This window comes from Desmodus rotundus, chromosome 9 (assembly GCF_022682495.2).
Source record: "Desmodus rotundus isolate HL8 chromosome 9, HLdesRot8A.1, whole genome shotgun sequence".
Classification (NCBI taxonomy): Eukaryota; Metazoa; Chordata; class Mammalia; order Chiroptera; family Phyllostomidae; genus Desmodus; species Desmodus rotundus.
This window is the reverse complement of record NC_071395.1, coordinates 57323250-57343532: the sequence shown is the minus strand read 5'-3', so window position 1 is coordinate 57343532 and position 20283 is coordinate 57323250. Positions and strand designations below refer to the sequence as shown.

Below are 20283 nucleotides of genomic sequence, written 5' to 3'. Positions count from 1 at the left end.
TGGTGTTGCTCCAGCTGCTCCAAGAGACATCAGACAGATGGATGCAAGGCAGTGGGCAGATGGACACAAGGCAGCAGTTGTGCTGAACTGAGCAGGTGGGTCCTGTGGCAGGGACTGCCCTCACCCCACACCCAGGCTGTCCTTGGGCAGTGGCAGGTGCAGGGACCTTGGGCAGGCTGGCTGGTGGGCAGGAGTCAGTAACAGCACTCTGTACACTCCCCTCATACATCAGGACCCCCAGGTCACCCTCCAGCCCAGTGCTCTCTCTGTGCCCCAGGCATCTCAGACCCAAATGTCTAGTGGATGTCTGTGTTTGGGGTCTCCTCGGGATCCTCAGGCCCAACCTGCCCTAGCATGCCCCACTCACCTCCTCCTGCCAGGTAACCACACCTGAGGTGCCCCGCTGCAGCAAGGGCGTCCTGGGTAGCAGGTGGCCCAACTCAGCCCTCACTCCCTGCATCATGTCACAGCAATGACGCTGCTCTTCAGCCCTCTGTGCTTATCACTTGCTGCACTGTGCCCACCCCCAAACCTGTCCCACCTCCTCAAGGAAGCTGGGGCTGCTGGAAGAACACACCAGGCCAGGCCTTGGCTGCATCCTCGCTCCTTCAGTCAGGGGGGCTCTCTGACAGCTCTGCCCTTGACTGTCAGCATTGCACCTGCTAGTGGCTCTGTCGCTCAGCACACTGGGACAGACTTGTACCCACACGTGCCCCTGACCCACGCAGTTCCATTTCTATAGCCTAATACAGCTATTGTGTTTGTTAAGGGGGAGACTGAGCATCTTCTCATAGATTTGAATGCACTGGGCCCTCCTTTTCTGAGAATGGTCCCTTATACCAGTTGCTGCACTTTTGTTTCTGATGGCTGGGCTGTGCCTGGTCAACCTGAAGCGGTGCCTCACACATGGAAGGTGCCATGCCTGCACGCTATGGCACTGCACGTCAGGTTGGCTGAGCCCTTGGCAGCATGGGGCCTAAGCAGAGACCCCGAGAGTGAGAAGGAGCTGGGACATGCTGCATGTGGTAGCATGGATAAGCAGGGGGCAGGATCCCACCCTCCAGGAGCCAGCTTCAAGGAGAGGGGCACGGTAAACAATGGGCAGGAGCTGCAGCCAGGAAAGCTGTAGCCATCATGGGGCTGCAGGCTGCCAGGCAGCTGGCCTTGGATCCCCAGACGAGTCGGAGCAGGCCAGTGGCAACAATGGGCAGGCAGGTGCAGCAGCGAGGCAGGCTAACACGAGGGGCTCAGTTTGGCTAGTTTCCACAGGAAGCACAGGGCTCACATCATTTAAAAATTGCTTTCTGATGTCTAAAATCAGACCTCTTGTGCAAGTCCAAAATTCAAACTTTTTTACAAAGATAAGGCTCTGACACATGAACCTCCACCCTCTGGGTCACAGCTTCCCACCTCAGGCTCTCCAGCATATTTCTTATTGAAAATGCAGACCATTTTTCTGTGTTTAAGGGCACACAAGGTGAGTTTGGGTCAACGAGAGAAAGAGGCTCATGGTGAAACACACCCAGTCCAACCACCGCCGGCCCTGCAGACACCAAATGCATGTGGCTGTCACAGTGGGGACCGCAAGGACCAGGGAGACCCCAGTGAGGGTCACTTTGGAGTGATGCATGGCCCATAGCTTGGGCTGGTGGTGTGTGGTCAGGTGGTGTCTGCAGATTGCCAGGATGTGCTGGGAACCATGGCAATGGCTCTCCCAGAAGGAGAGGGAAGGTCAGGAGCAGCAGCACCCACCTGCCCTACCCTCAGGGACCCCCAGGCTTGGCTGTCCCACGCTCCACCCCATGAACAGCGGCCAGGGAGGAAGCTCATACACCACCCTCCCTGTGCTGCCCACAGCCACTCAAACCCAGCAAGTGTTCACTGTGGAGCACCTACCCCTGCAGCCCCTCCCAGCCCTCTAGACTTGGCTGCTCACAAGAAGCACAAAGGTGACAGTTGTTTCCATGTGTCTCAGAGGAGGTTTGGGCCCCAGCTTATTCATTCATTTTTGCCAAGCCCCACATGGGTGTCGGCACCAGGAGAGGCTCACAGGGGGCCTCAGTCCCCCATGAATTCATCACTGGTGTGTGAATGAACATGCATGTGTGTGAGCATGTATGTGAGTGTAGGCGAGCATGTGAGTGGTCAGCTCGTGTGTGCTTGTATGTGTGTGCCTGCACATGCATGTGTGGGCATACATGTATGTGTGTGCTTTGTGTGTGCACGTGTGTGTGCTGGTACATGTGTGGGGTGCACGCGTGACTGCAAATGTGTGTGGGTGTGATTGTACGTGTGTGTGCTTTTGCATGCTTGTGTGAATGTGTGTGTCAGGGAACAAGTCAGCAGGTCCGTGTCGGCCACACAGCCGGGTGCTGCCATGGGGGCCATGCTCCCTGGGGCTGGCAGACAGTAGGTGCTAGAAAACTGGACTGATGGAAGAACAAGTGAGGAATGAATGAAAACACAGGTTTGGGGTCCAGGAAGGAGCCACCGTCTTGGCCTGGTGGGGGGCCTGGGGATCGGGTGGTCAGGAAGTAATCAAACAGGAGGAAGGTTGGACTAGACCTTGAAGGAGGAACAGGTTTGCCAAGCAAATGGGTAGCCGGGTCGGGCGCCCATGGAGGACTCCCTGCCTTGAGAGCTGAATGTGTGAGCTTCAGGGGCGGGGCCAGGCAGGCCAGGTGGGCAGCGGGCAGGGACCCAGGAACGCAGGGTCTTCCCACCCCTTGAGGGTCTGCTGTGGGGGGCCTATGGGGGCCGGGTGCCCTGTGTAGTCCACAACACTCACCCTGACAGTGCCCCTGGCACCCTTCCAGGGCCAGGCAGGAGCCCCATAGTTGGGAGCTGGTGAGCACAGCCCCTTACCAGCGCGCATCTGCTTCTGCACCAAGAAAGGAAACCCTGGGCCTTCTAAAGGCGAGCGTGGTACAACGCTTACAGTCTGCCCAAGCAACTGCCCATTCTGTTCCCTGGGCCCTTGAGGCATGCATCTCCCTCCACCCACCACCTTGTTAGGAAAGGCCTGTGGGAAGCAGCCTTATGGATTAAATTTATAAGAGTTCTGCGTTCTCTGATTTGTCATTTCTCCCTTTTCAAAATGGGGAAGATCAAATTAAAGCCCATCCACACCGAGGTCTGAGAGGCAACTCCATGTCTCTCAGGAGGAAGGTGTCCCCTCATCTCCTCCTTGGTGACTGCAGGCTATGGTCTTTCTGAGATGGGAGATGCCACAGGAGGGACACAGGTGGGGTCCTCCAGGGCTGACTGCTGTGCTCACACAGGAAGGTGATGGTGTCTGCCCGGCTGAAGGAGGTGGCTGCAACCTCTTCTTACTGTCATTCCCAGCCCCACCCCAACTCCATCCCTCCACCCCCATCTGCACCTTGGGATTGGTCCCTAGGTGAGGCGTCTGAGGGAGAAGCTGGGAAACAGGCTCCTCGGCCAGACTACAAGAAGGACGAAGGGAGGGTGGGCGTGTCCCTGACACCAGGTTCCTAACACTCGGAAGTAGGGTGAGCATTGCCCCATGTGGGGGCTCTTCTCTGGGCTAATCCAAAGTGTCCACCCCTGCAATTATCCCCCACCATCTGAGGCAGTGGCGCATGGGAGAGTTCCATGGGTACCCCCGACTGTCCATCAAAACACTGTGGCTCCGGCCACCCCACTGCCCTTCTGGCTCCAGGCATGGGCTGGGGCAGTCCTGGTCCCTCCTGCTCCTTGATCCAGGCCTGCACAGGGATGGGCATGAGGAGCAGTGGCAACGGGCCTTCTGTCCTGAGATCTCTGCCCCTCTGACTTGCCCTGTGGGGGACCTTTGGGGTCTTCCTGCCTCCCTCCTGCAGGGTCCATGATGAGCTTTCAGGTGGAGGGGCCCATGGGTATGCACCCCCAGAGCACATACTTCCTTGCAAAGGCCATGTGAAAGGCACCCCCACCCTGAAGCTATGCAGGGCACCATGGGGCACAGTGGCCCTGAAAATGGATACTTGGGGTGCCCTTCCTGGGGTGCAGGAAACACACCATGTACAGCATCCAAGGTCCAGTTCATGGCAAGACACCAGTGACACAGGCGTTGGGCCCTGGGGGCTGCAGAGTGGCTCAGGCTTCTTCAGGCCACCCAGAATCTCTCCCTCTTCCCGGTCCTGCCAGAGTCGTTGGCCCTGGCTCACTGGAGGCTCAGAGGCTTAGGTGCACCAGTCATAGCCAGGTTCTGGAGGCAGACACGTCGCTGCCCTGGCTGCGAGGAGGTCCTGGGCAGAGCGTGGCCTTCTGGGTCGTCCCTTTTTCCGCATAAGATGGAGTCCATTTTGTCCCCTGGGAAATCTGTAAGCCACACACCTCATGTTGTGAAGGTCATCTTTATTGTCAGCCAGGGGCGCCTCTCATCTTGCTGCTGATGAGAACACCTAGAATTCTCCCTCCTGGGAAGGTGGCTTGGTAGGACAGTGTGGCCTGTGCTGCCCTGTTACCTTCAACCCAGAGGAGCCATGTGTCCTGGCCCCAGCACCTCTGTGTGTCCAGGCTGTGGGTGGGGTCAGGAAAGGAGAAGGGGACAGCCAAGCCCTGGGCTGGGGGTGGGGCACAGGCAGGCTGCAGAGCATCTGTGCGTCTCCACCTGTCCTGTTGGGGGCCTCCGCAAGGCTGCACAGCCTCTCAGACCTCCTGCAGGTTTTGACACCAGGTCCTTCCCAAAGCCCAGGACCCAAATCCTGCAGTGCCCTCGCCCACCTGGCATGGCACGGCACTCAACATCAGAGAACATGAAGGGCCAGTAGGGGAAACTGAGGCTGGCAACTGGCGAGAAACCCCTTGGAACATGGATTCGGAGGAGCCGGTTTCTGGTGGGACTTGAGCTAGGGTGAGGGCCGAGAGGATGGGATGGGTTCAGAGTCCCTTATGGTGAGGGGCAGGCTGACTCTGTGGTTGGGAGAGAAGCAAGCCCTGCCCCTGGTGTGGGTGGGTGGACCTGGGACCAGGCCCCAGGGTGGGGTGGCAGCTGGGCATGCAAGTCCAGGACTCAAGCGTGTGTCTGGGCTGGTTATAGGCCCCACCCAACGTGCTGCCACAAACAGTGTGTGGTGCTGGCTGTGAGCACCCACTTGCCAGCTGCCCACTCCCCCACCTGCAAAACGAAATGCTGGGGAATCCTACCTTCTGTTGGGACTGGTGGGTGTCTGTGTTTGTTCCGAGGTTCACAGTCAATATTTGCATTAACCAATCTGCCAGTCTCACCATTGCACCCAGCCATCTGGCCTCTGCATGCTGGGGAGCAGCTGTGCGGAGGTCACTCAGAGCCAGCACACCTCCTTCTGCTGGTGGCCACTGAGCATGCTACTTTGGTGCCTTGGAGGCTGAGTCAGGTCTCAGTGACCTGCCTGCCTGTGCGCTCTGCTCTGCCCTCCCCAACCCTGGCACCCCAGGGACCTGGTTGCTGAAGGAGCTCTTGTCCATCCCTAGGGGTGTGGGCTTCAGAAGCCAGCAGAAGGAGGAAGTGGACAGGTGGAGAGGAGCTGAGGCCATTCAGCTGCTGCAGAACAGCAGGGTGGCGGAGTGGGGTGTCAGGACGCTCTTCATGAGGCTGCGGACGGTGGGCTCCCAGCGCACTTGCACAGAGCCCAGGAGGGGCTATGGGATCTCCAGCTTGATCAGTGTGGCCCCACCACCCTGAGCCCAACCTTGGTGGCCTCCACACTTCTGCTGGGCCACAGGAGCATCAGGCAGGTCCCCTTGCTTCCCAAGGATGTGCCTGGGGTGGAGACAAATCAGAGCCTGGCCCCCTTCTTTCAGCCACATGCCTTAAATTACAATGGACTCCCCCCACTCCATGTGCCATCTGCACTGCGGTCCCTCCAAAGGTAGCAGGTCCCTCCAAAGCGTAGGGCAGAACAGAGCAGCACCATCTGCTGCTGATGCCTGGGGCACTCGGCTGCCGAACAAGCAATGGTGTCTAGCCTAGGCCAGTGAGTGTGTGTCTCTGTGTATGGGTGTGTGTCTCTGTGTGTGGGTATGTGCTTTTGTATTGGGTTCTTGTGATCGCAAGGGATAAATCCAAACAAATTCTCAAAGAGCTGGAAAGTCCAGGATTGTATCAGCTTTGGCCACAGCTGGACTTGGGACTAAATAGCATCAACCTGTTCTCTTTACCTGTCAGCTCTGCTTCTCACAGGGGAGGAGGTTCTGGCAGCCCGGCTCACATTTTAGCAGCTTAGCTCTCTCACAGCAGAGAGAAGAGAGTGTGTCTTTCCAGAGACTCCCACTTGAAGCCATGTGCACCATGTGGCACAGTGGCCCTGAAAATGCTTGGCATTGGGGTTCATTGATCTGCCTGGGCCAGGTGGGCACTCCCGGAGCAGGGGTGGAGGGGTCAGTGCAGGGAGTGAGGACAGAAGTCTACCCAAGGAAAATCAAGAGTTCGGGCAGATCACCATGGGGCATGGCTCCAGGTTACTCCATTCACCTCCCACAGGGCAGGTGAGTCTTGGGCAGGCCAAGATGTTCCACACCCACCACCAACACACACTCTGGAGCAGTTTCCTTCCCCTTCTCCAAGCCCTATAACATCCCTGAAGAGCTGGAAAGAGAAGCAGGCCTGGGAATCGAGGTAGTTCATGGCCTCTCCAATCTTGTCTGAGATTCAGTGCAGCTGTTACATAGGTGGCCCAAGGAGCCTTCTCCACACTCTTCTACCTGACCCCCATGCTGGATGAGCTCCATCTGCCTGTGTTGCAAAAATTAATTCCAATTCTGTAATAAAGCTATAAAGAGCTAAATGAAATAAACCTAATGAGCTTCTTTCAATAAAGCTCACCAAAGGGGCCCTGTGCTGATGGCCCCCATGAGGCTGAATCTGCTTGCTGCTCCCAGAGCCCCAGAGCTTGCCTGTCTCTGAACAGGGCTTCTGCCTGTCCTGATTATGTTGCCCCATAAGCATATTTTATCTTAGTGATTATCTTTAGGAGAATTTGCCATCACAGAAGGAATTTCTCCTGCTTTTTGACAAATGGAGGGATGACTTTCCTTCAGATGACCTCCTAGGTCAGCACACTCCTCTGGTGCCCCAAGCCTGGCCTGCTGCCCTGGCTGGGCTGACACTCCAGCCTTGGCCTTCACTAACTGACCAGCATCATGGCCTTAGGCTACTTTCCTAAGTCTCACTCTCCCCTTCTGCACAGGGCAATTGTAGAGATTTAAGCTTCGGGGTCTGAGAACTAGGGAGGAGGTGTGATGAGTTGTCATCTACATGCTTGATGGCAGGGTGGGCAGCAGACCAGGATACTTGCAGAATGGCACACAGACAGGGGACAGTCATAGGGGTTTGGTGGGGGGTGGGTGGGGGCAGGAGCGGGCGGAAGGAGCCAAAGCCTGCCCATTCCTGAGATCATAAAAAAGCATTTAGCTGAATTTTTTTCTAGCACTTCTGTGACTTCAACTTCATCATCCCAGGACCCCAATGCACCTGGAAGTTGTTCTTTTTTTTTAAATCCTCACCTGAGGATGTTTATTTATTTTAGAGAAAGAAGAAGGGAGGGAGGGAGGAAGAGGGAGAGAATCATTGACGTGAGAGAGAAACATTGATTGGTTGCCTCCTGCGCGTGCTCCAGCAGGGGATTGGACTCACAACCCAGCTATGTGCCCTGACTGGGGATCAAACCCACAAACTTTGGGTGTGTGGGCCGTTCCTACCAACTGAGACCCCAGCCAGGGCTGGGATTTGTTTTTGTTTGAAGTGAGAGGGCAGGATCAGGACATTCCCTTCTCCATCTAAGCAGTTGCACAACACCATCAAAAAAGAAACCTCTTAATCTCCACCACCCACTCTTTCGCCTCCCTTCTCCCTGCAATAAACAATCATTTTGAGGTCAAAGGGTAGCCATTTGTCAGTGTATATTTTTGCAAAACCAGTGTTGCTCCTTGTCTGTGTTTTAATCCTCACCTAAGGTTATGTTCATTGATTTTAGAGAGAGAGGGAGTAGAGAGAGAAACAGCTGCCTCTGCACACACTGCAACCAGGGATAGATCCCACAACCTTTTGGGTACAGGGGACAATGTTCCAACCAACCGAGCCACCAGGCCAGGATGAGTGTGTGTTTTTAATTGACATCAATTGTGTTTCATTTTACACCTCATCATGTTTCTTACTTTTTGCACTTGGCATTGTGTTTCTAAGATCATTCATCCACCTGCATGTCATACTTTTAACCTCTCTGTAGCACCCACTGATGATACCCAGGTCCCTCCATGCTGCCACGGGCAGCTCCTTACGGACCTATGCGAGCATGCCTGTCTGCATGCCCCGTCCAAGGGGTGGAAATGGCCCATGGAGCAAGGGTTGGTCCCAGGAGGGGACTGGGAGAGCCTCTAGGCATCCCATGTCTTTAGGACGCAGATCCAAAAGTGAAATTGCTGGGCTGTCAGGTGCTCTGGCACATAACCGACACCCCAATGTCCACACCTGCTCCACTTCTACTATCTACCAAATCTCCCGGTTTTGAATTGCTACCTGTCACCAATTTTATTATTTGATCAACTATTTAAAATTGACATGTAAATTAATATCAAGGGAGATTAATATTAAAACAGGGCAAATTCATAGAGGCAGTGCAAGGAGAGGGTGGAGGTTGCCGGTGGAGAAATGGTGTTGGTGGTGTGGTCTGACTTTAACTTCTCTGGGAGGGGATGAGCCCCTTCTGGGAAGTCCTGAGCGAGGTCACTAGCGAGCCTTGAGGAAGAGGGTTCTTCACCTTCTGGCACTTGGCAGGACTGCTGTGTGCACCAGGCGGTGGACATGCAGCCGAAGGGCTGTCAGCGGGTGCGGGCTGCTCTGTGCTCCCCACTCCTGCACCCACCCTGGCCCCTCTCCAGCTCTCACAGAAACTGAGGACTTCTGTGAGTGACATGTGTCTTCCCCACAGCACAAGGAGAGCGACCCTCGTCAGCACGTAGTCACAACAAGCCAAATAGGATGAGAATCTGGGTCAGGCCGTCCTGGGAGTGTCCTCGGGTTGAGAAGAGGGCCTGATGTAAGTGGGGGTCTCGGTGGTGATGGTTTGTCTCTGGGGTGACACGCTACAGTATGGCTAGGTGCCCTCCTATCTGGGGCACGGCTGTCACCCTGGATCCCCTTCCACCATCTGCCAAGAGAGCCCCCCTCCTCGACTCTTGTGTTGGTCTCCTGCTTTCTGTCTCTTTGCTCTAATTTCTTGGCTGCCTCTTCTGTTTTGAAGGACCACATCCTTCAGTAGCTCCTTCAGAAGGGGTGCTGGACACGTCAGACTTCAGAGAACTTACATGTCTGGCCACATCTCATATCTGACTGAGACATTGGGTGTAGCATCCTAGTTGGGAAATAATTTTCCTTCAGGAATTTGAGGACTTTGCTCTGTTGTTTTTCTGTTTCTAATGCTGCCTTGGGGATTTCTAAAGCACCCTGACCCCAGTCCTTTGTGACCCCTTCAGTAACTGCCTCCCTCAGCCCCGTCTGATTCTCCCTGAGAGTCTGCAGAATCTTCTCTGTGTTCTGAAACTCCACAACAATGTGCCCGGGGTGATCTGTGTGTATCTGCTGTGCAGGGTGCTAGCTGGGCCCTTTCAGTCTGGGAATACCTTACAGTTGCAGGAAATTTTTCTGCATTATTTCGTTAATTCCTTCCTCTTGGTTTTCTCCTTCCTGCCTTTGTAGAGCTTCTGTTAAGTGAGGTCTGGTCCTCTAATTTTCTTCCTTTTTTTCCTGATTGCTCAGGACTTTGTCTTACTGTTTTCCTTTCTGGGAGATTTCTCAGCTTTATCGTCCCAATCCTTCCACTGAGTTTATCATTTCTGCTAAAGCTCTTTTTAATTTCAAAGAAGCCTTTTGATTGTGCCCACCCTGTTCTTGTTTCCTGACTCTCTGAGCTTCCTGATGACAGGTCTCCCCACCTCCTTGTGCACTCTGTTTCTTCCATCTTCCTTTTTTGTTGTTTTTGTTTATTTTGCTTGACCTTGCTCTCCATCTACCATGCCTGGGGCTCACCTGTGAGGGTGGGTGACGCTGGTGGGCTGCTCACATGTGAGGCTAGGCAGCAGAAGAGGCGCCTGGGTGCTCCATGCCTGCAGATGGGGAGCCGTGGACACTGACACTCATTGCCTTTCGGCCTTTGGTTCATCACATTCCCCGGACAAGACCCCTCCCAGTCTCCTGCCTGGGGGGTAAAGGCCTGACCCCAGCATTGTCGGGAGTTGGGGGGGGACTGTGGAAGCAGGCTGGTGTCTCCGAGTTCTTTCCCGTCCTCCTGTGTGTAACATTGTATCTATGCTCTCTGCCACACCTGCTGCCTGCAGCCCAGACTTGTTTTCCCTGCCTTTTGCAGAGAGAATGAGCTTCCAGAGCAATGCCAGTGTTAGTTACTGGGGCTGTTACTGGGGCACAGGGTGGAGGGGGTGAGCTATGAACTAGTCCTGCTGAGGTCAGTCTGCCCTTCACCTCCACCCGCAAAAGTACTGTGGGCCTTTGAGGACCCTGAAGTGCAGACCGGAGAAGCTGGGCTGCTCTCATGGCCAGCTCAGAGTTCAAGTTTCTCAGATACACGAAGCTTATTACCATGTGGCCATCTGCTTTCCAGCCTCTAACAGTTCTGTTATTTTTCCTTTCCTACTCTGCCTGTCCTTGTAGTCTTGGGATTAAAAAAAATCCCTTTACTAAAGTTGTAATGGGGTTCTAGGAGGGAGCCAAATTGGGTGCATATGCTCAATCCACTGTTTTGACTCAGAGGCCCTTCTATGCTTGGACTTTGTATTCGGTTTCACTGCTCTGTCTTCATGGTATAGCACCGTGGCGTTCTGATGCATGTTATTTTGTAACATGTTCTGTTTGAAAGATAGGGACCACTCATTACTGTCTTTTTTCAGTATATTTCTGGCTGTTGTCATACATAGTCTTCCAGTAGAATTTTGGGATTATTCTGTTAGGCTTCAACATTTCTTTGATGGGGACTGTGTTGAATTTATAGATTAATTTGGAGGAAAATTGGCTTTTCCCCAGGAAAGTGTGTTGTGTCGCCATTTGTGTTTTTGGAGAGTTTTAGCCTAGGTTATGTGACTCTCTGTGGTCTTTATACCCTTGTTATTTTTGCTTATTCCTGGATATTTTGTGGGGTTTGTTGCTATAGTTGATGAGCCCTTCGTCCCTTCTGTTTCCAAGCTGGGTACTGCTATGTGCCAGAAAAGTGTTGTCCCAGGAAACATGTTGTATGAAAGAGGAGAAATACTGATTCCTTGTGGGTTCGGTAAAACCCTTCCATAAAACCTTCTGGGCGTCTTTTATTTATCTGTTTTGTTTTTACTAGTTTTTCAGTTTTTCCTGAGCTTTATTCAGATTTTGTACTTGAGCCAATGATTAGAACTGTTTTCCATTGAGTCTAGGCTTATTGGAGCTGTGTGTTTAATTTCTGCTGTACACAGCTTGAGGGCCTCCCTGAATCTTTTCTCGGATTTTATCTCTGGTAGTCACTGAAGACACAATTCTTAAGTTTTCTTTTTGCCCTAATGTGTAGTCAAAGTTGGAACTTATTCCACATGTACTTGAAAAAGGCGCATTTTCCTGGTTGTTGAGCTTAAACATTAGGTAGTAATTCAGACCCTCTATTGTCCCATCTCATGTGTTATCTAAATCTCTCATTTTCTGGGAAAATATTGTATTAAAATGCACATCAAACTCTGGCTTTGTCTATTTCTCCTTGTAGCAGGTTGAAGCTCTGTCAGGTGCATAGTTTCATACCTTTACGTCATCTCAATGAATCGTTCATCCATTTGTACCTTTAATGCCTTGGATTATATTTTATCTCATGAACACTGTCACACCTGGTTTCTTTTTATTGGCAATTACACAGTGCCTCTCTCATCACCCTTGTGTAACTGCTCCCACATCGTTTTGTTTGGGTTATGTCTGTGCAGGTAATTCACCACTGGCTTTTGCGCTGGCCTCTGCTCCTCCACCAGTCCCTGCAGGTCCACTCCACTGCCCTCGCCCTGTGGCCTAGCCCCCAGCCTGAGGACACCCTTGCCACCCCCTGCTGGGCCCTGTGCTTCCATCACTTCTCTGCCTGGCTCCTCACAGCCCTGCAATTAATTATCTGTGGGGCACGCAGACCCCATGGCCTATCTCCCTGGGGCTCTCCATCCAAAGGGCAAAAGACAGCTACCCTGAAGCACATTCACAGGTGAGATGAGAACCGCGAATGATGGGGTGCTCCAAGAAGGAAGAGAGCAGGGCACTGCCAGGGAGATGGAGGTGGGGGGAGCCTGTTCTAATGTGGGGTGAAATAGGCAAGTTTCCTAAAAGAGGTGGTGCCCTTTCAGCTGACACCTGAAGGCTGAGAGGGAGCATGTCCAGTGAAAAACAAGGCAGAGATGTTTCCATGGATGGGGACAAATTCCCCCCGCTGTCACTGTACAGGGGCTTCTCATGGCTCCATGCACCCTTTCCCCACAGGGGAGGCCAACGAGGGCCAGACCCGCCCCTGAGTCCCGTGCAGGAGGCATGGGGCTCCAGAGCAAGCACTGTGGGCCCCTTCCCTCTGGGCCTTTTGGGGGGCTCCCACTGGGCCTGGTCAGGGTGTCACATTTGTGCAGGAGCAGAGAGGGCACCCTGGGCAAAGAGGCCAGCACAGCCAAGGCCTGGGTGTGCCATCTGCATGGGGCCAGCACACACCAGGCACGCTGCACACTCAGAAGCCCACAGTTTCCCTTCTCTGGGCCAAACATGCTTTTTCTACCAATTTAGGTACCCCCCAGCTGTCCCTTGACCCTGGTGGACAGGGCCCACTGGACCATGTTAATGGCACTGGATCCAGGGTCTGGGCTGGGTCCCTGCTTCTCCTCTGCCATGTGGCTTGTCTCAGTCACTTAGTTCCCTAATGCTAAAATGGGGCCGTAAGGAGGATGGCAAGGTGAAATGCCTCCTCCTCCTCACTGTCGGGGCAGCTGGCTAAGGGGGCAGGGAGCGTTTTCTCAGTGAGGAGCTGTGAACTGGCCCTGCCCTACTCAGATGCTGGGGGCAGGTGGGGGAGTGCATGCAGCACCCTGTCCTCCAGCAGCTATGGATGAACTTGTCCACCAGACCTGCTCATTCCCCTGGAGGGCAGCACTTTGGGGCCCCCTGGACGCAGCTCTGCTCCATAGCCCAGCCTCCCCCAGTGTTGATCAACTCTTGGAGGACCCTGTCCGATTTCTAGAGACTAAAACTGGGGACAGCCCCCAGAAGCTTCCTGCTGTGTCATGCTTTGCCTGAGACATGAGCAAAAAGAGCCCCATCTGCCTTCCAGAAGGGTCCCCCAAAACAGTGAATGCCAGGCATTTAAACCCCTGTGGTCACCCACTAAAAAGGTAGGGTCCTACCACAGACGTCTCTGCTCTGGGGAGCCTTGCCTTCCGGGTCCAGTCTCCCCATCTACCACAGACCAGCAACCTGGGCAACCAGGGACTCCTTCCCATGGGGAGGCTGTCACAGGGTCGACGGCTTGTAATCCGGGCCTGGGTGGGTGGGAGGGGTGCTGGAACAACGGGCTGGGTGAACTACAGGAGTTCCGGGGGCATGGGGAGAGTGGACAAGGCCTTCTGGGCCCTGGGGGACCAGGAGCCGGAGGGACCTTTGACCAGGTAGGTGACCCAGCGCAGGGGCACAGCCTCGAAGGCCAGAGCTGGTGTCCTGGAATCCCGTGGCAGCCCACCCAGGACTGGGCAGGAGCCTGCCACCAGCCCGAACTCTGCAGCAGGATTCAGCAGAGGGGAAGGCCTACCAGGATCAGGGTGTGGTCTGGGTCCCTGCACAGCCTGGGCATCAGGACCACACCTGCTGCAGGAGAGGGACATCAGCCTGGCCCAAGTGTGGCAGATCCTGCTGTCCTTGGGGCTGCTCCCTCCATACACCCTTCCAGGGAACAGCAGGGCTGGGCTGTCTCCAAAGGGAGCCCTGAGGGGCCCTGGCTTCCTTTCCTCTTCTGCACTTTGACCTCTGCTTTGGGGCATCTCTCCAAGGGTGGGGCCTTCAGGGGTTGGGGTGTTCTACAACATAAGTTTCAAGTTACTTCCAAAATAATCATGACTGAAATAGTAATTATAACAACAATTGTGCTTGAGGTGAAACTGGCATTTCTAGTCATCTTTAGGAAAGAAACATTGTTTTGATGGACCTGTAACATACAATTTAATTAAAACCTGCCCCGGCTGGGCAGAAGCAGCTACAAGGAGGCCCAGCCAGCGCTGCCCGATGGCAGTTCCCTTGCGCTCCTCCAGGGACTGCCACAAGGGGTCACCGGCCAGCGGGTGACTCCCTGAGTTGGGGGGCACTCTGATGCCTTTGGGGGCCAGGTGGCCTGGGGGCGTGGTTCTGTGTGTTCTGTCTCCCACTGTGACTGTCACTCCACACCTACCTGTCCTGTGACCCCATCTCCTAATTCCTTAGAGAAACTGGCCATTCTAGGTTCTGTTTAACAAGAAATTTCTCAGTTTTAAAACACTGTCAACCAACTGAGGTGTTTTTAAAACACCATGTGGCCCCAGTGAGAGCCTGCCTGGGTTGGTGTCGCCAAGAGACTGCTCCTCAGTGACCCCTGGCTGAACAGGTGCAGAGGGCAGTATCCAGCCTCTTCCCCAGGGAAGAGTTTTTTGTGGAAATTACCACTTCTGTGCTGCCCAAGGTGGTTCTGAAGGTGAGCTGTCCCTGCTTATTGGAAGTGTGAAGAAGTAAGTGTGTAAAAATAGAGCAGTAATTCCTCAAACCTCTGTCAGATTTAAGTGGCCAGTCTGTCCTCTGGGAGAGAAAAGGATGTCCCTGAGTCATCTCCAGGAAGCTCAGCTGCACTGGCTCTGCATGGGGATGCTTCACGCCTGCCTCTGCGGAGCTGCCCCGTGCAGCACCAGCCGAGGGCACATGCATGTACATATGCCTGGTGCTCGGGGGGGCTGCAGGGGCGGGGGGGGCATGAGAACCCCAGGAGATACAGGAACGCAAGTGCCTCGCCCAACTGACTCCTCTGTGTTGCTCCCCATTCTGCTGCTTCTGCACCTCCTGCATCTCACTTTTTCTAGAGTACCAGGGAATAGCAAGCATCTCACATTTTCTGCTCAGCCTCTGTGGCAGCCTTACCAGGGCTTCAGTCCGTCAGTCCTCCTGTCTATAAAATGGGCACAGAAGTGCCAGCACTGGATGAGGGGCATCTGCACTGGGCCAGGTGGTATAGCAGGACCCAGGAGCTGCCTGTCCTCCTGTCCATGAGTGGCCCTGCTGCCCTGAGAAACCCCGTGGTGCAGTGCTAGGATGTGCAGAGAGCAGCCCTGTATGGACAAGGCAGCTGACGAGGCTTTTGGGTCAAGTGAGAAGAATTTTTCTGGAAGACTCTTAGGAGATCTGGCCTGCAGGTATACTGACAGCTCAACTGGGCTCTCAGCCCCACCTTAGCTGCAGGGGCCTCGAGGCCTGGGCCACCCCTCCCAGGGTTGATGATGTCACTGTGACCTGAGGTCCAAGGCCCCTCCAAGGGCAGGTGTCTCTGAAAGCTCCCTCCTCACATTTTGGGAATGCCGAGTAGAAGCAGGAGCTGGGGAGCAGGGCCGGTCCATGGCGGGACACCAAGTCCGTGGAAGAGGGTAGCGAGATGGCAGCTCAGCCTCAGCTGAGGCCCCAGAGGCCCTAGTCCCTCCAGTCCAACACGGGCCAGGTGCCAAGCCTGTGGGAATAGGGGAGACTGGGGAGACTGGCCAGGAATACTGTGAGGGAGATGTTGTGAGAAGGGCTTGTCCTGGTCCCTGCACAATTCAGCCAGGGACCGTTCTCCTCAGCTGGGGCCCAGGGGCACACACAGTTCACCCAGGGACAGGTGCCCATGGGAGATCTTGGGTGGATCTGGCCCAGAGATGAGGGTCCTCACTTCAGTGGAGGGCTGAGCAGGAAGTTCTGAGTTTGAGCTGCCTGAGGAGACGCTGTAGGACTTACACTGCCCAGGCAGGTGGGCCTCAGTTTCTCCAGTTATAATAGGGTGGCCACACTCAGGAGATCCAGGAGACCTTGGTAGCTGGGCAGCCCTTCTCAAGTGTTGGGTGTATGACTAGGTGAAAGAGTTTGGCTCTGCCCACCCTACTCCTGGCAGGGCATTCTGGCTTCCCAGCCTCTCTGCTGGTCCCTGGGTACCAGGCCGGGGCTCTTCAGAGCCAAGGAGCTGGTTTGCGAGCCCCGGGAGCTAAGCTGAGCTGGCACACCACTGCCGCCCTCTCAGACTCGGTCTGTGCTCTTGCAAAGTGGAACGAGAACGCCTTCTGCTTGCTCTAAGATTTCAACAAGATGATGGCCAAGCCGGTGCCAGGCAGGCACCAAGTGGCATCTGACTGGGGTTTCATCCTGCTGCTTCTGTGTCCCTGGGGAGCCGGCTACTGCACACTACATCCTCTGTCTTTCCAGGGGCCTCCGTGGGCAGCCTAGACAGCCTTAGCCATACCCTGGGCATCCTGGAGGAACGGATCAACAGCTCAAGACGCAGGGCGCGCAGACACACTGCCGACGATGACTACAACATTGAGGTCCTCCTGGGTGTGGATGACTCTGTGGTCCAGTTCCACGGGAAGGAACACGTGCAGAAGTACCTGCTGACGCTCATGAACATTGTAAGTGGGGCAGGCGGGCCAGGGCACTGGGCTTTCTGTGGTTCCCCAGTGGACCCAGGGGTGAGTGACACGGCCACAGGGAGGCTCCCTGGGTCCCCAGGGGAGAGAAGGTGACCTTCCTGTGTACCACACTGAAGCTCAGTTTTCTCATCTGTCAATGGGGGCAGGGGGCTAATTCAGACTTGGCAAGTCTGTTTACCTGCTGAGGCAATTTTTCCCAAATTCCAGTTATTTGTGTACCAGTTCTCTTGATTTTTGCCATGCCTGCATTGTACCTGGACTGTGTATTTTCCTATAAACCAACTGACTTTTTAAAACTTAAAATTATTTACAAAGGAAACCTGACTTTACATAAAAGTGACCTAAAAGTAAAATGTAAAGCGATAAAAACAAAGGAAGTGGGTGTGTGCTCCAGAGGGGCAGATAGACCGACACCCACCCAGGCTTTTCCTGGAGGAGCCAGAGGAACTGAAGATGGAAAGGGGACCCATTTCTCCCTGTGAAGCTGGCCTATTTCATGGGGTGTTTGTGTGACACCTATACCTTCCCAGGCTTGACCAGGCATGTGCCCCTGCTCTACCTAATGAGGGAGGTGAAGGGCCACCCCCCCCACCCCCCCATTGCAGGCCCCGCCCCTCCCTCAGGGCAGCCGCCTGATTGGCAGCAGACTGCACAGTCCCCTCAACTGCCTTGTGCGCCTGGAGAGCCTTCCCAAGGGCAGCCTGATCCCTAGTGAAGGTCACAGCCAGCCTGGGGATCTCCCCCTAAAGAGTGTGGGCCGGCAGGGGAGCGGGGGCAGCTGGGAGAGCTGCCCCAGGAGGGGAGCAGGGGACTCCTGTGCGTGGGCCTTGGTGGGGAGGGCAGATTTGTGGAGGGAAGCAGGTGTATGTGGGCCCCGCTGTGGGCAGGGTGCCCAGAGCCAGGACCTGGAACACTGCAGGCTGGTGCCTCGGTCTTGGAAGCCTTGGTTTCCTCACCCTTGAAATGGATCAGTAGTCTCCATCCCTGGGGTTGCCATGAGGATTAAATAAAATAATGGAGGTGAACGAGCCTTTCAGTTACTAAGTAAAATGTGGTTTTACTATCATGATGGTGGTGATATTTAATTCAGCGACAGCACATCTAGAATTAAATTAAAGAAAAAAAACGCTCACCCAAGGATATGTTCATTGATTTTTGAAGAGCAGAAGAGAGAAACATCTATGTGTGATTGGTTGCCTCCCGCAAGGGCTCTGACCTGGTCAAACTGCAACCCTCTGATCAACCAGGGTTGCACGTAACCTTGAGAAGCACACCTAGGCCTGCAGTGCTGGGCGCACCCCTCGTGAACTCTTCCTGAGGCTGGTGCAGAGGGTCCTTGTGTTACACACACCTCCTGCCACACGAGCCTGAAGGAGGAAGTCTAGAACTTTCTCTTGGTTTTGCCAGTTAACTTCAGTCTATTCATTTACACCCTAACCATTCAACTGTTCCTCAATTGGATAATAAGATGGTTTGGTTCATTTCTTGAAAAGCATGAGAAATATAAAAATTCTTAAATTGAAACAAATTTTACTTGCTAAGGAGTACTTCGACGGTGTCTTCTTCCCTGTTTGCAGTGTTCTTTGGATGCATGTTTGTCCTGGGCACAGCAGTTGGTCCTACAGAGGCCTGCAGGACAGTCCTGGATGCAGGGCAACAAGGTGGAGGGTCTGAGTTCTGCCTCCCACCATGTGCTCAGTGTGGCAGAGGAGATGAAACAGGTGCTTGGGGCACGGCTCAGCTGATACTGTCTAAGGCTGCGAGTCATCATTTAGGGTGATGTACACCCGGGAAAGAGCCTTGGGGGTCCATTCAAGATGCACGGAGCTCTTTGGTGGTCTTGGGGGGAGGGGACCAAGGAAACACAGACCTTTGGGAACAATGCTGTCTTGTTAGAACAGAACTGCTCGTATTCTGCCTTGTTTGTTCAACAGCCACCGGCCACACGGCCCTTAAGCCATTGAAAGGTGGCTGGTATGATGGAAGAAATGAATTTTTAATTTATTTTTTTCCAATAGAATTTTTATTTTAATTAACATTGAAGTTAAGAACAATCTAACAATAGCCGGGGGGGGGGGGGGGACAGTGGGAAGAGGGGATTACAGGAACTACTATAAAGGACACATGGACAAAACCAAGGGGGAGGGTGGGGGTGGGGGAGGGAGGTGGGTTCAGCTGGGGTGGGGTGGAGGGATGGGGAGAAAAGGCATACAACTGTAATTGAATAACAATTAAAAAAAAACTTACTAACTCTGGTAAAATACATGTAACATAAAATTTACTGTCTTCACCATTTTTAAGTGTACAATTTAATGGTATTAAGTACATGTATGTTGTTATACAACCATCACCATCCCTCTCCAAAACTCTTTTCATCTTGCAAAACTGAAAATCTGTCCCCATGAAACACTCACACCCCCACACCCCCACACCCCCATGCCCCCCGACTCACCCCACCACCCCACCCCAGGTCCTGGAAGCCACTGCCCTACTCTCAGTTTCTATGACCCGGACTCCTCTAGGGACCCCTATGAGTGGAATCATCCAGCATCAGTCCTTCTGTGCCTGGCTGACTTCACAGAGCACACTGTCTTCAAGGTTCATCCATGTGGTAGTAGGTGTCAGGAGTTCCAACCTTGTTAAGGCTGAGTGAGATTCCATCGTATGAGACCACAGTTCGTGTGTCCATTCCTCTGTGGGTGGACACTTGGTGGCTCCCACCTTTTGGCTGTTGTGGACGTGCTGCTGTGAACCTGGGGCACAGTGTCTGTCTGTTCCAGTCCCTGCTTTCAGTGCTTTTGTGTCTGTGCCCAAAAATGGAATTGCTGGATCATAAAGTAATATTACTTTTAATTTTTTGAGGACCCTCTATACTGTTTTTCACAGCGCCTGCTAGTTAAAAGCATTCCTACCAGTAGGGCATGACAGTTCTGATTTCTCCACATTTCTACCAACACTTGTTATCTTTGATAGTCACCATCCTAACAGGTAACTTAATATTTGTAATTCATTTGCTATTGCACTGAAGTATCAGTGTGGCTAGTGGCTGCCATATTGGACAGTGCAATCCTGGAAGACTTGTGCACAAGGGGACTACCTGCTGTGCCCTTCCTCTGCCCTTGGCCAGAGCTCTGTGCGTCTTGAATGGACCCCCAAGGCTCTTTCCCAGGTGTACATCACCCTAAATGATGACTTGCAGCCTTAGACAGTATCAGCTGAGCTGTGCCCCAAGCACCTGTCTCATCTCTGCCACACTGAGCACATGGCGTGGTGCCCAATAGCAGCTTGGCAGCCTGGGTGGGAGTGCACAAGAGACTCCCTCTTCTGAACCTGTGCTGGGCTGTCTGCCCAGGGCAGGTTGGCCACAGCCACGCTGTGGCTTGAGATGCTATGTGGCACATGTACCCACCCTGACACTTTTGACATGTGCGTCCAGGTCCCTGCCAGGGGCTGAGGTCAGCAGTGGTCACAGGCTTGGGAACAGATGTCCAAGAACTTGTCTTAGGGAGGTGGGACCGCCTATGAGCCAAGGCCTCCCTGTCCTATCCAACTTCACTTAACACAAGTTCAAAGGTGAAACAAAGATTTGCAAGACTGGCAACTGTGGAGCATTAAGCCCTGAGGTTGGGG

General features: G+C 53.8%; 1 protein-coding gene across 3 annotated transcripts in view; it reads left to right on the top strand.

Moving 5' to 3' along the window:
• Positions 1 to 20283, top strand: part of ADAMTS2 (ADAM metallopeptidase with thrombospondin type 1 motif 2) — a 294714-nt gene that overhangs the window by 151243 nt on the left and 123188 nt on the right. For all 3 annotated transcript variants that reach the window (XM_053910547.2, XM_053910546.2, XM_053910545.1), the window contains exon 4: positions 16430 to 16632. In XM_053910547.2, coding sequence (XP_053766522.1) covers positions 16430 to 16632 — 203 coding nt within the window. The remainder of the gene's footprint in view (positions 1 to 16429; positions 16633 to 20283) is intronic.